This window comes from Sceloporus occidentalis, unplaced genomic scaffold (genome assembly GCF_023333645.1).
Source record: "Sceloporus occidentalis isolate IW3139 unplaced genomic scaffold, rSceOcc1.0.p SCAF_4, whole genome shotgun sequence".
Classification (NCBI taxonomy): Eukaryota; Metazoa; Chordata; class Lepidosauria; order Squamata; family Phrynosomatidae; genus Sceloporus; species Sceloporus occidentalis.
In genome coordinates, this window is record NW_028316984.1 from 88,814,612 (window position 1) to 88,829,605 (window position 14,994).

General features: G+C 40.6%; 1 protein-coding gene across 4 annotated transcripts in view; it reads right to left on the reverse strand.

Annotated features, from left to right (window-relative positions):
* The window catches only part of SIGIRR (single Ig and TIR domain containing), a 68,863-nt gene that overhangs the window by 6,216 nt on the left and 47,653 nt on the right, over positions 1–14,994 (reverse strand). For all 4 annotated transcript variants that reach the window (XM_089520802.1, XM_089520800.1, XM_089520801.1 and 1 more), the window contains one exon: positions 6,387–6,561. In XM_089520802.1, the coding sequence (XP_089376928.1) occupies positions 6,387–6,561 (175 nt within the window). The remainder of the gene's footprint in view (positions 1–6,386; positions 6,562–14,994) is intronic.

The following is a 14,994-nucleotide window of genomic DNA, read 5'->3' on the forward strand; positions in this document are numbered from 1 at the left end:
TGAAATTCTGACAATGCCTGGTGAGCATTTAGGCCAGAAGCCAGATGCTTTGCAGGCACATGCCCAGGAATTCTGTAGTGTTAACCATCCTTTCTCTGTAAAACATTCATTGATTACCATGAAATATGTGACCAGGAGACCCAACCAAGCACCTCTTGATTCATGAATGTCTTTTATATTTAGCATACTACATCCTCCTGATTGCCTCATATACAGGATTTTGACTTCCTCCACTTCTAGATCTAAAATCGTACCTTGTTCCTGAGTGTGTTTATTTGGGGGTGGAGATTCTGAATTCTGAACTCTTCCTTATGATGGCTGCTAAGGGGTGGGTGCAAGGCAAATGAAACCAAAGTATAATTCTCAAGGGCAGTACAAAAATACTTATGTACACAGTATATTTGTGCCAGGTGATTAGCCAGGAAAGAACTTAGAAAACATATTTTTCTGAGTATTTGCTAAGAAAGCTTGTAAATACTAGGCTGATTACAGTTCAAATCAAAGGACACAGGCTCATAATTGCAAACAAATAATTCAGTTTTTGAAAGCTGAGAGAAGGAAAAGAAGATATGGATACCAAAGGGTTCTTCAACTACAGCATAGCAGTTTGGGTGTCATTTCAAAGACCTAAGGAGTGGAACAGAGGAGAGAAGCTGAAAACAGCCTTCCACTCTTGATGAAATACTCTTAAACTGCATCACTTTCCTTCAGAGTAGAAGCTTTAAAAAAGTGGATTTATATCCACAAAAGCTCTTCCAAAAATAAAAGCCAGTTAGTCTTAAAGGTAATGCCCCATTTTTTTGTGGGGGCTTTCTTCCCATTTCCCCTTCCTTCCTCCTTTTTATGCTACAAGAGGCTAACATGGCTACAGTACTTCTTTGAAGAATTAGGCTTTCCTTGAGAGAATGGAAGGTCTTCCAAGTGATCAGATTGGTCTTCAGATCCTGAGAGGGTTTTCAGATTTTGAGAAGATGGAGCCCCAAGTAACCCAGCATGCTCTTTTACAGAACAGCTAGATGAAGGAGGAAACTTTCCCACAACATGCATGGTGACACTAAAACCAAGCCTATTAAGGACCTGATGCAAACACCTTCCACAAAAAAAGCCCAATACTGCTGTCTCAAACTAAAACAAAAGCCCAGCCAATCTTGTGATTTTTCTCCATCCTCTGTTCTTTTCTTGACAATAAAATCATAGAGAAAGAGTAAGCCAGGTTTTCTGTTGCCACTTGCTCATAAATGTTTTATGATCACTTAATTTACTTCACTCTTGTTGCTAAATTTAAAATGTATTGCTCTGCGAGCTAAACTTGTGTTAACAAATCCCCACTGTCAGGACTTGTTCTTCCAAACCTCTGGGGCTTCAGCCTGCAAGCACACTCCTCTCCCATTGATTCTCTGTACACATGCAATCCTACAGGCCTAGGAAAGCACAAGAATTAGCCAGTTTCAGGCTGTGAGGCTGAAAAATAGCTCTTTGGCAGGTCTCTTCTTCTCTGGAAACTTTTATGATGGCAAATAAATAATAGAAGAAGAGAGGTCATTTATTTATTTATTTTTAAAGAAGATATACCAGCCTTCAAATGCTGCTATTTTTGAGTAATGGTAAAACAAAAACATCTACAATGAATACATATTAATGATTATACACATTAATCATCACATGGCAAAATGGGAGAGCACAGCATGCTGTATTGAGCATTGCATGACTGCAGTGCCAGCATCATTTGAAGTAAGACCATGGAGGGCTAGTTATCCAAATGGCATTCTAGACTGGTCAAAGAAAATGGTTTGTTATGCTATTTGAAAGCTACAAAAACAGCATGTAATGGTGGAATTATCACCAACACTGGCAGACAACCAAGATAATCAGATGCTGCCTAGTATAGTAAATTGTTATATAATGAAGAGGTGAGGTCATCCGGAGGTAAATATAATTAAAATTGGTAAAGTGAAAGCTGTACTCAAGGCAATTGGGAGGAATAAATCCCCAGAACAGATGACATTTCAATAGAACTGCTACAGCCACACAGACAGAATAAACTTTAGTTTTAACTCAACTCTGCCAACAAATATGGAAGATAAAACAGTGACCCACAGATTGGAAATGAGCAGTAAATACTCTCATCCACAAAAAAGAGACACAAAAGACTGCAGAAACTAAAGGACCATTGCATTAATTTCCCATGCAAGAAAAGTCATGCTTAAAGTCCTGCAACAGAGATTCCCACCATATATGGAGCGAGAAATTCCAGAGGTGCAAGCTGAGTTCAGGAAAGGAAGAGGCACCAGAGATCACATTGCAAAAATATAATGGATAATGGACTGCACTAGGAAATTCCAGAAGAAAAGCAGCATGTGCTTTATAGATTACAGCAAAACTCAAAGGGAAGAGATGTAAGAGCTGGATAGTGAAGGAAGCAGAGAGAAAGCAAATCATTTGAGATGTGGTGCTGGAGACAAGTGCTGAGGATAACGTGGACTGTCAAAAGGACAAACAAACGGATCCTAGAACAGACCAACCCTCATCTCTCTCTGGAAGCCAAGATAAATAAATTGAGGCTGTTGTACTTTGGTCATATCATGAGAAGGAGTGACTCACTAGAAAAGACAATAATGCTAGGAAATATGGAGGGCAATAGAAAGAGAGGAAGGCAGCAAACTAGATGGACTGATTCAATCAAGGAGGCCATAGCCCTGAGTTTGTAGGACCTCAGCAGGGCAAATGAGGACCAGGAGTCTTGAAGGCCACCATTAGTCCAGGTTGTCTCAAAGGTAATTAACAACAACAAACTTAAATAATTATAACTGTTGTGAATTAAAGTAGTCATGTTAAGTTGGAAGCAATCATTACTTTAAAAGTTTAAAGTGCTTCGAGAAGCTTCAACTCTGCAAGCTGTACACATTTATTTCATTTGTTCCCATTGCTGCCTCTAGTAGAACAAGTTTTCTTATCTGTCTGTTGTTGTTTGTTTAAAATAATGAGGAAACCAATTTGCTAGAGTCAAAAGTTGGATGAATGCACACAGCATGTATTTCAAATCACCTTCAGCCCTCTGGGAGAAACAAACTCTCATAGTAGCCCTAGCATTCTTAATCAAACATGAGGCCTCAACCTATGCATGTTAACCCAAAATGATGTTTCCTTGGAAGTATAGCAGGGTCAGCAACTGTAAAAGACCACATTAGCCCCTAGGAAATCTTGGAAGGTTGCACCTTCACCATTCCCTACAAAACAAAACAGATCCATAACATTTTTGCTACAAAATGCCCTCTAGGGGGCATATCTGCCATGTTTTTAGGCCCAAAGAGGCCCTTTTTAACAAGAGGAAGTGAATGAAAATCATTTCCTGTTCTGTTCCAGGTAAAAAGGGGCAAAAATGAAAACCCCTATTCCCCCCATAAGGTATTTGGAAGCAAACAAATTTTGCATAATTATTTTTGAAAACCTGGAAGCCACAAAAGTGGCCTAAGGAGACCATGTGTCGCCCCAGATCACATTTTGCCCACCTTTGGCATATAGGATTGTAGCCCATGGGGTGAAACACACAGGAAAAACAAAGTGGTTTGTAGCTGCTTTAAAGGTGGGGCGTTTAGACAATACATGCCTAATGCAGGCTGGAAACAGGACCAAAGCCACTCTCCAGGGCTAAAAACAGGAGCAAGAAGGAGCTGGAATAGTTTGACTCAAAGTGGAAAATGCACATCTTCGCTGCTGCAAATAAATGCCCTAACACAAGTGCGGGGCTGTGTCAAAACAAATAAATGAAAGTGCAGCAACTCCAATTGATGTAATGACAAGGTACACAAACCAGACAATCCAACATGGAAGCATGGGGTGATGGGGACATGTAAGGGTGCTCTCCGTGACTGTGCTTTGCCAATGTATCACTCGCACACTGATACACCGATGCCCTGTATCACTCACACACCAATGTGGCCATGCAATAGAATGACATCTGGCGGACATGGGAAGTACTTGGAGGTCACAAGCAGTGTGTTTGTGCAACAGTGCACATGTATGGTGGGGAGGCAACAAAAAACTACATGTTTGCCCCACCCTTGGGAGTAGGCCATGTGGGCAGCTGGATTTCAACACTTTTTCCTGCCTATCTACTCCAGCCCTAAATCAATCAAAACTAGAAAACAGCTTTGAAAAAAACAGGCTGGAAGTAGCCAGACAAACCATGAGGAGATGGTGGCAGAGGTAGGACAAAGACAAGGCTTTTAAGGCTCATAATTTAATTATTTTAAATTCCAGATAAATGGTGCTATGTTAGAGAGCAGTAATACACTAGCCAAGATTATTGAACATGGTGAGGTACTCAGACAACAATGTCTTGCCCATATTAGCTCATTGAGAAAAACCAAATGTGCTTCACTTCTTCAGTAAATAGAGCTCTCCCCACACACATAATTAACCTTCATGGAAGATTTAAGGTTAATATCTAGTGCTTTGAAGTCCCTGAAGGTTCTCTCACTGCTATCTCAAATTGAGATACTACTTTTCTAGTTAGCAGAAAAGGTTTTATGTTTTAGACACCAGCTTTTTCTCTCTTGTCTCAGATCTGGTACATCTTTCATCAAGAACCATTTGAGGTCTTGCTAGCTTTAGAGACAAGGGCAAGACTAACAAACAGGTCTCCTCCTGTTGTAGTGCCTGACTGGAAATCTCTCTGCTCCTATGACCAGCTTGCTGAATTAGTTTAAGGTACTGCTGGAAAACATTCTGCTGTTTACTTTTCCAGAAACAAACATTTTCTTTCATGTAAATTCTTTATATTAAAAAAACCCTTTGTTGTGACTTTTTTTGTTGAGAATCTTTGGGCCCATTCACACTACAAAAATAATCCAGTATGAAAACAGGTTATTTCCTTGGCATTCACATTAGCCGAGAATGCAGTTGGTGCACTTGCTACCCTAAAACCCACTTAAGCTGGGAGATTCAATACCAGGATTTACCCCACATTTTCTTGAAAGATCCTCATCATCGCCAATATGAATGTGCTATCGAATTGATTTGGAATGCTCTGAATTGAAAGGAAGGGAGGGGTTTCATATGCAGGAGCAGAACATACACATGCCACCTGATGGTTGCCCTCCTACTTTGGGCAGCTTTCTGTCACTGCTTCCCTTAGCTCAGGGTGACCAGGCGTGGGATCAGGCATTAGAGGGGGATGGACAGAGATTGGTTGGCAAGGTGCAGGGGAGAAGCGACTAGGCAGTGGAGGGGCATGGGGAAGAGAGATTGGGTGGCATGGAGGTGGGGGAAGAGAGGTCCTCCTTTCCCAGGACCTGTCCTCCATTTCAACCTTCTGGACGGCCTTCAGAGTAAGGCAATGGCACCCCCCCCCCTTCTGAACAAAGAAAAGCCCATGGTAGAGTTGCCATAAGTCAGAACAACGTAAACAGATGCCCTGCTTTTACAGGTCATGTCCTCTATTTCAGCCAGGAAGAATTCCAAAATGTCCCTCAATTTATATTGGAGGTTTTGCCACCGCTCTCTCTCTCTCTGTGTGTGTGTGTGTGTGTGTGTGTGTGTGTGTGTGTGTGTGTGTGTGTTGTTTGCCTTCGATTCCAACGTATGGTGACTCTACAGCCAGTTTTCTTGGCAGTTTCTTCAGAGGGATTTGCCATGGCCATACTGTGAAGCTGAGAGTGTGACTTGTCCAAGGTCACCCAGTAGAAGAGTGACCAGTTGTTTTTGTTGTTTTTGTGTGCCTTCAAGTTGTCTTTGACTTATAGGCTTATGTCATGGGGTTTTCTTGACAATGTTTCTTCAGAAGGGGTTTGCCATGGCCGTCCTCTGAAGCTGAGAGAATGTGACTTGGCCAATAGGTCACACAGTGGGCTTCCATGGTTGAGTGCGGAATCCCAGTCCAATACTCAGGCCACTAAGCCATAAGTTCAACTTTCCCTCAGAGGTACCTGGGAAGGGGGGGTGCAGAGAGGGAGGATTTTTCTGTGAGGTGCTTTTGTTTACACGCACACACACTCATGAAAGGGGGGGGGGAAGAGGGATGATGTGGATGGGTATCATTTGATTGACATTTAAAAAAACAACAACGATGGTATGTGTGAACAGCAGCAGGGTTAAAATGCCTTGGAGAGATTCAGTAACTCCATAATGGGAACACCAATCCGTTAATGCAAAAAAGTGAATGTGAATGCCCCCTTTGTGTCCCACTGTGAAATTACTTTTACCAGCGTAAATAACCCCCCCCCCCAAAAAAAAAACCTCATAGCAGTAGGATCAACAAGAGCAGAACCCAAGTGTATCCTACTAATATGCTACTCACAGAGGAAGGTTGTGTGCCTGGACAGGCTTACTTCAGAGTCATTATTTCAACAAATGGTGACAGAACTAAAACTGAATAGTGTCATTACCAGCATCTCCTTCAGGATGGGAATCTCCCCGGAAATCCAGGTAGTTACTGTTCAGGATCAACATGGGGTCCTTGTCTTCCTGGAGGTAGGTTTGTGGGTCTCCCCTGAGGCCTTGGTAGGAGACTTTCCGTGGGAGGCTGAGGCACAGTTCCTTCCAGAAATCAGATGAAGGCACCTAGAAGCAGCAAAGAACAGTCCTCTGTCATATGCTCACTTACTAGTCATATATACTATCTCCTGAAATATATCTCTTGGAAGGTCCCAAGAGCTCTGATCTGGGGAAAGCATTCTGTCATGCAGTCTATGAATATCTAGCTACCAAAAGACTGAAGTCAGGGAGATATTGTGTTTATTACTGCAGAGGAACCTAGTGTTTAATAAGCAGCATAGCCATTTAGATTTTGTTTCATCTCCAAGATGAAACACATTGCAAAAATCCAACAGGTATTAAGTGGCATTACTCCTGATGGAAGGTTTTCATAACCAGATGAAGCAACGGAATCTGCATTTCTTTTAACCTAGGATTTTAGTGAGACTGTAAATTCTGAATTATTTTTTTTAAAGCACCAAGAAAAAAACCCAGAAGAACATGTGGGTAGTATTCAGTGAAAGCTCCAAAACTGGAAGGTGACTGGGCACAAAGCAGGGCTTCAATGCCTGCTGTAGACCCCTTTCTCATTCCTAGACCATTTTACCTTATTGTGATGCAAGCTCAGCCTCATGTGATTCTTTCTGTGAGAATACCCTGCTGCCAACCAAAGCCTTGCCAAGAAAATTCCAGATTCTTTGAAACCCCTGGGCTTCTGGCAGATACTAAATTACACAGGAAGTCATTCAATGGAATTATGCAAATTATTCATATAGCATATTCAGAGCATCTACCTCTAAAGGACAAAGTGATATGGGAAAGGCATTAAAATTTATCTGAGATATATATATAGAGAGAGCTCCCTGCTCAGAGTACAGTAGCATAACTGATTGGAACTCCTGCAGGGTTTTTTTAAACTGTTTCTTCAGGCACAAGGAAGAAATATGTTCCTTCCTGTATGTGGTTCTATTCTTTGTTGTTAATTCCCTTCAGCCTAACTAATCTAACAGTATGCCTTCCCTGAGCAGCCATGACTCAGATAGGTAAGATAGATGCATTTGTATTGGTCATACATAGGCTGTAATAAATATCACTGTTTAGATCTGCAGGATCTAAATAAAATCAGGAATTTAAAAAAACAGAAACATAATCAATATTAAATACCTCAGATAGAAATTAAATACTATCAGAAGTACAACTAAAGAGCATCTCCCCCCCCCCTCAAAATAAAAACACCTTTGCTGGCCTTTGTCCCTAACTATTGTACAAGTGCTTGAAGGATACATATTATGAACTGGCCAGTAAACAATCAATTATTTGAAATCCTGACCAATGAGAATCTAGCTTCTGAAATCGATGGAGAAATTTACAACAGGTTTCCTCAGGATTTCACTGACAGGTTTTCCACACAGCTAGAACTGGGTAGCAAAGGGAATATGTGCGTGTTACTCAGTGAAAGCAAACTGTATGCACTGTGCTTGATGCCACACAGGACTATTCTTGCTTGTGAAACTAGATGTAGGTAGGTCCACCAGGTATTTAATTTGATTATCTTTACAACTTAACATACCACAGAATGATTTTAGAATGGAAATTCAAAACCAAAGTCATTCTAAACAATATGGTCACGTATTAAACTGGAAACTATTTTTGTGTGTTTGTGAATTATAGTTTCCTAACCAGACATTGAATCAACTGTCTCTTGATTCTACAAGACAATTTTGGGTGTCCTCCTGACCTCAAGGAACTGCAGGAGTTTGCTGTGACCGTTAAGCAGGCTAGAACTTGTTTTTGACTTTGGGATCATAACCTGTTTCTGATCTGACATATGGTGTTAGTGTTTGATGCAGTTCCAAAAATATACCTTCATAGCCTCTTCCAATAACATTCCAAGATGAGCCCACCCCGCCCCAATTTAGATGAAAAGAGAAACTGCATCCTTACATTAAAATTTAGCAAATTCAGAATAACTTCCCCATGCATGCTCAGAATGTCAAGGCACCATTTTTACCATTTACCAGAATGGCAGTGCATCTGCCGACTACCAGAACTGGAATGCTGATTATAATAACTCAGAAGTAATGCTAAGTTTAAAGATAGGTTCATCTTTTTGAGGGGGCCTGGGCTACAGCTGAAGGCAAGGATCTAAGCTCCCTCATAGTTTATGCTTTAAAAGGTCATTTTTCAATGAAAAATATAGCAATTTAAGAGAAAGTGAAACCTAACTAGTTATAAAAATAATTAATAAAAAGTCAACACAATCAAAGACCTAAAGTAAATTTTCAGAAATCAAAGAATGCTTCTATTGCTGCTGTGGATGAAAAGGAAGCAAATTGGTAACACTGGGAGCCACATCCCTCCAACACATGCAGCACTGGGGAGTGATGTGCTCCCACCAAAACCTGCTTAGCTCTAGAATGCTCCAATTGGAGGCAGGCTCTGTGGAAGCTAGGAACCCATACCTGTGAGCCACAGAGAAGATAAAAAAGAATGCACTCCACAACTATAAGAAGCTGTGTAGCCATAACCAGGAATAAGACAGGAGGACTGTTATTGTCAGTGTAGAGAAATATGGATAGCTTTCCCTTGGCAATCATAACTGGAAAACTGCAATTCCCTTTAAGAGGTTACATTGTTTATGAAAAAGCTGAAAAGGAAAGGAACCATTGTACGTCTTGACTAAAACTGCTAGATGCAGGAATATAGATAGGCATTCAATGTGAGAAAATGCCAGAATTTTTAGTTTAACTCTCTTATCAAAATTATCAAATTGGGCTCAGTGCTGTGTTATAGCAGTTTCTGTTGGTGTGTGTTTCAGCTGATGGAATAATAGGCAGTTGTGAAGTCAACTAAAGCTGCAAACTGCCACTACTTTTATGTTAAAATATATGAATTAAATAGACAAGCACAAAATTGATGTCTAGCACTGAACATTCAGCTTTATAGCTAGCTTGTTCTCCAGCAGTCTCATCACACAATATAATACATTCTTCATACTTTAACAAGAGGTATTCACAGATAATTTTCAATGACATCCATCAGACTGAATGGTCTATAATTTGCAACTCCTCCCTCCATCTTTTGTAAGCGGGATCACTGTATTCACATTCTATCCTGATAGAACAGTTAGTTGTATTTACTGAATAAAACCACTTAGCCATAACAAAAATCTTCTACTCCCATTTTAGTATCTCTATTGGCTCCAAGACCCCAATGTGGTGTACTGGTTTGAGTAATAGACTGAGAATTGAAAGACCAGAGTATGAATCCTCATTCAACCATGGAAACTCACTGGGTGACCTTTGGCAAGTCAGACTCTCCCAGGCTCAGTGGAAGGCAATGGCAAATCCCTCTGAACAAGAAAAATCCTTAAGGCCACTATGAATCAGAAATCACCTGAAGTCATAAAACAATAACAAACATATTTACTAGAAACATATGTTGGAGGGAATGATTGTATCAGATTTTTAATTCCTGAGTAAGAAACACCTAGTTTAGGATAGGGCATGGCTACAGAGCTCAGGACTGGGAGCCTATTGCTCAGGCATATACACCAAGAATCTTATGTGATGTCCTGCCAGGACTGATTGAATCTCCCCCTGCATTTTCTTTCACATTGGTTCAGGCCATAGTATGTTTAGCGTAGGAAAAGTTCTTTGTATTAGTTTGTGGGAGAAGCTGTAGGATTCCCCTGCATTATTTCCAGGTTTGGTTTGCCCTTTCCCAACATGCTCGGCTGTAGCTGGAAGCTTTTAGTTGGGGAGCAGTCTTTGCTGTGAGCAGGCAGAGAGCTGTCTTTTTGGTGGCAAACAGGCCCAGACAGCCGGAAAGGGCATTTCTTACATGTTAGCCATTTCAGTTACCAGACCTTAGCCAAATAAGTTACCAAGTTAGCCATTTTAGTTACCAACTCAGCCAAATTAGTTACTATCAGCAAGAAAATAGAGGAATTCAGGAGCTGAAAGACCCTGCACCAGCTTCATTGAGTGAGGAGAGCAAACTAACATCAGACCCAGAAAGATGACATCCGGAAGATTGCTGAAACTGTAAAGTACCTTTTGTTTAGAGCTGGGGAGGAGAAAACTCTTTATTTTGTCCTTTAAATTAAATTTGCCCCCTTTTGAACTTTACATTCAGCTTCAGAGCCTTTTTTGGGTAAAGAGTTTGATCTCACCAGGATACCAGCGTTGCACACCCAAACCTGCCACCACCTTTAGTTGGGTGTGTCTTCACATCTTACTTTTTAAGAATATGTCTGAAGACACACAACAACAACAACAGCTGTTATATTTTAGAAGAATGGGGGAAGAAAAAATAGTACATAGGCAATAGCTAGTTCACCGATTGCCAAAAGGAAGCCATATGTTTATATTTGATGGCAGTTTTCACACACTGCCAAATGTTTTCTGAATGATAAAATGTTTCACTTTTTATAACTTTCCAAGCTCTCTTTGGGAGAGGTGGTCTTCTTTCAGCATCATATTAGAAAGAGCTCTCTTTTCACTTTCCTTGCCAGCTTTTATCAAATTACTTTGAATGCTTCATGTTGCAGGTCAAACCATTCAGCCTCTTTCTCAGTTATATTCTGAGTCTTCTAGCAACATGATTTGGTCTATGTTACTCTATAATATGACTGAGTAAGAAAAAGGGGCTTTGACAGTGTGCCTCCCTAGAGGGAGCAGGAAATCAACCTGCTCATGTTTGGAAGCTGGTGATGGCTCCATTAAAGAAATGACATCTGGACATGGTAGAGGTGGAAGATTTAGTGGTGGGAAAGTAAAAGAAAGATGTAAGTGAAAAATCTGGAGCTAGCCAGATTAAGTTCAGATTGGGTTCTACAAACATACACTATTTGCTCCAATGCTAATAACATTACTGTATGGACACAGTAGTGCAAAATCATAATAAGAGGGTCACATGATGCTACAAGTTCCTCTTTATAGCAGCTCCCTAAATGAAGAGAACAAATGGTTATTAAACCTCCAATTTGTAACCATGGTTGCAACAATCATTGTTCTGGACACCACAGTTCAAGGATATCAACAAGATGGAACAGGTCCAGAGAAGAACGACCAAGATGATTAAATGTCTCAAAACCAACTCTTCTGAAGACTGATTTACGGAGCTGGGTATGTTTAGTTTAGAGAAGAGAAGCCTGAGAGGAGACATAGTAGCTGCCTTTAAATATCTAAAGTGAAGGTGTAGCAGATGGAGTGTGCTTGTTTTCTGCTGCTCCAGAGACTAGGACACAGAGCAATGGATTCAAACTACCATAAAAGAGATTCCACCTAAACATTAGGAAGAACATTTTTTTTAATAAGAGCTGTTCAGCAGTGGGATATATTGCTTCTAAGAGTGGTGGACTCTTCCTCTTTGGAGGTCTTTAAAAAGAGGCTGGATGGGCATATTTGAGGTGCTTTAGTTGTACATTCCTGCATGGCAGAGGTTTGCTCTTGTGGTTCTTTCCATCTCAAAGATTCTATGACTCTATGGTCTACAATGGAACTGAGAATGTAAGGAAATCAGAAGTGTAAGCATGATGGCTCTACTTACAGATAAGTCCTCCAGACTTTAGTGGGATTTAGAATCATAGAATAGTGTTGGAAAAGACCGCAAGGCCCATCCAGTCCAACCCCCTGCCATGCAGGAAATCCAAATCAAAGCATCCCTGACAGATGGCCATCCAGCCTCTCTTTAAAGACCTCCAAGAAAGGAGACTCCACTACATTCCGAGGGAGTGTGTTCCACTGTCGGACAGCTCTTACTGTCAGGAAGTTCTTCCTAATATTGAGATATACTCTCTTTTGCTGTAGCTTGCATCCATTGCTCTGGGTCCTAGTCTCTGGAGCAGCAGAAAACAAGCTTGCTCCCTCCTCAATATGACATCCCTTCAAATATTTAAACAGGGCTATCATATCACCTCTTAACCTTCTCTTCTCCAGGCTGAACATCCCCAGCTCCCTAAGTTGTTCCTCATAGGGCATGGTTTCCAGACCCTTCACCATTTTAGACACTCTCCTTTGGACATGCTCCAGTTTCTCCACATCCTTTATAAATTGTGGTGCCCAGAACTGGACACAATATTCCAGGTGGGGCCTGACCAGAGCAGAATGTAGTGGCACTATCACTTCCTTTGATCTAGACACGATACTTTTATTGATGCAGCCTAAAATTGCATTGGCCTTTTTTAGGCTGCATCAATAAAAGTATAATGTCTAGATCAAGGGAAGTAATAGTTGCTTCCAGGAAACTATAAACAAGATCATATCACCATAAGAATGCCCATTCTTCCCCTGTCTTTGGACAAAACTCTTAAGATTTCTACACTGGAAAAAAATACTGGGCAGTGGGGGGAGGGGGAATGCAAGTAGTGTTTTTTGAGGGCTCAGAAGCTAAAAGGCAACTACATGACACTAAAAGGTAGCTGTATGACACCAAAAACCAAGGAAGAATTGCTATGGCCACAAACATTGTCTGCTTTTCCTATGGCTTCTGTTTTCTGTTGTAGTGCCAATGCTTCCCCCTCCTTCTGATACTATCTTCATGAAAATATTTTGGGGGAGGGGAATAAAAAAGCACCTATATTATACAAGTTAAGTACATTTGTGAGAAAGAAGTATACACTAAGCTTAAGAAGAGAATTTTGGTTTTGTTGTGAAATTATCTGATTGATTAAAAACAACCCAATACCACAAGTGTCACTATTCACCCACAATGAATACAGCTAGGTGTCAATCAGGAGAGGGTAACTGGCAGGATCTATTTTTAGCCTAATTTCCAGCTGAAAATTAATGAGGAAATGCACTCTACCCTCTGTTTTGCATTTCCTGCATTTTCATCTGAATTTTGGCATGGTAGTTGACAGGTAGTGGAGTGTAAAAATAGGGGAACCATAATATTTTTTTGTAGGGTTTTGAGGTATTTTAGTCATTCTCATCTCACCACAAGACCTTCAAATATTGTGGAGGCTAGTAGGGCTTGTAGTTGGATGATGGGCCACACTTTTGCCAACACTATTGTGACTACTGTGGTGGCAAGGAAGGAGTGAAACAATGTCTGCACAAAGCAGGTAAAACACATTTCCAATTTTTTCTTGAAAACCATGGATGTTAAAACTTAGGCTTTATTCTAAGTCATGCTCAAAGTGTCACGGTCCTCTAGAACATAAACAGTTTGGTGTCTATTCCATTCTCCTCTCCCTCTTGGCCAGTTCTTACAATGGCCTTGGCAACTTTCACCTCTGTTCTTGTCATATTTGCCTAACTGGGAAAATGAAGCCTCAAATCTCAATAGTAAAGATTTGGTTTTGAAAAGCAAAGAGCCTTGGGTGGGAGGGAGTGATGTGTATGTACACACACATACCAAGTGAAAGGTCTACTGCAAGCAAGAGGTTGATGTGTACATAGAAAATAGGAAGAAAAGAAGTACCAAAGATTCCCTAAGCTAAAATATTCTTGAAAACATATCCTATTGCTAGACTGTAGCAACTTCAGGGGCTTTGAAAGTCCTGCTCTGCAGTGTGCCTTAAGAAGTCAAGCAGTTCAGGCAAAAGCACAAACACCCATTCAAACAACTGAACAAAGTATAGCAGCAGTTAACACCCTGTTTTAAAAAGGCAGTCCCAGGCCTTAAAACCAGCTCATTTCAAAACAAAATCTGTGATTCTTGTAATTCTGCAAATTATATTCAAACTATCCCGTTCAGTGTGATTTGATTGATTGCAATCAACTTTTTAGACACCCCTCCATTCATGGTGCCTTAGCTCAGTGAGACACGACCCATAAATAGATTTCAATACCACACTGTTCTCAGCCTCTGCCTTTGTCACCTTGACTGTGTAGGACTTCTGTGCATAGAATAGAAACAGAAAAGTGTATTGCAACCAAACCATGCTATTCCAGTCTTCTGCACTGGACACAGAGTCTGATCCTCCTGACAAAGTCATTTGCCAGTCTGGAGAACCAATGAAAGTGTCAAACAATGCAACTTCAATTGCACAAATAAGAAAGACAAAAGAGACAAATTAATCTGTATAGCCATAATGGAGATATCCAAAAAGGGTTCTAGAAGAAGGCAGTGCTTAAGAAAATTGGGCAGACATTTCAAATATGGTTTGCTTAGCACAACATATGAGAGGACCTGAACTCAGACAATGTGCTCTCCATATTTCATTTGCATTTGAATCAGTATTTTGCAAACACAATATGACCTTCTGTTTCTCAGTAAAATAGAACTGAACTTAGAAGAAAAAAAAGGAGATAAAAGTAAATGCCTGAGTGTCTCAGGTTGTAACACATATTATCATACAATTTAAAGAACCCCAACACAGACATTTCCCCTCCTGAGTTAGAAGACTTCGTATCTTGGAGGAAGAAAAAACATCTGATGCATTTTGCTTTTTCCTTGTAAAATACTGATGGGTTCTACCACAAGGCACTAAGGGAGCTCATGCTTTCTCCAGAAACTGCTTGCATATCCCAGGAAAGGTGTACAATCTGCTTTCAGAAGGATGGCTGAAGT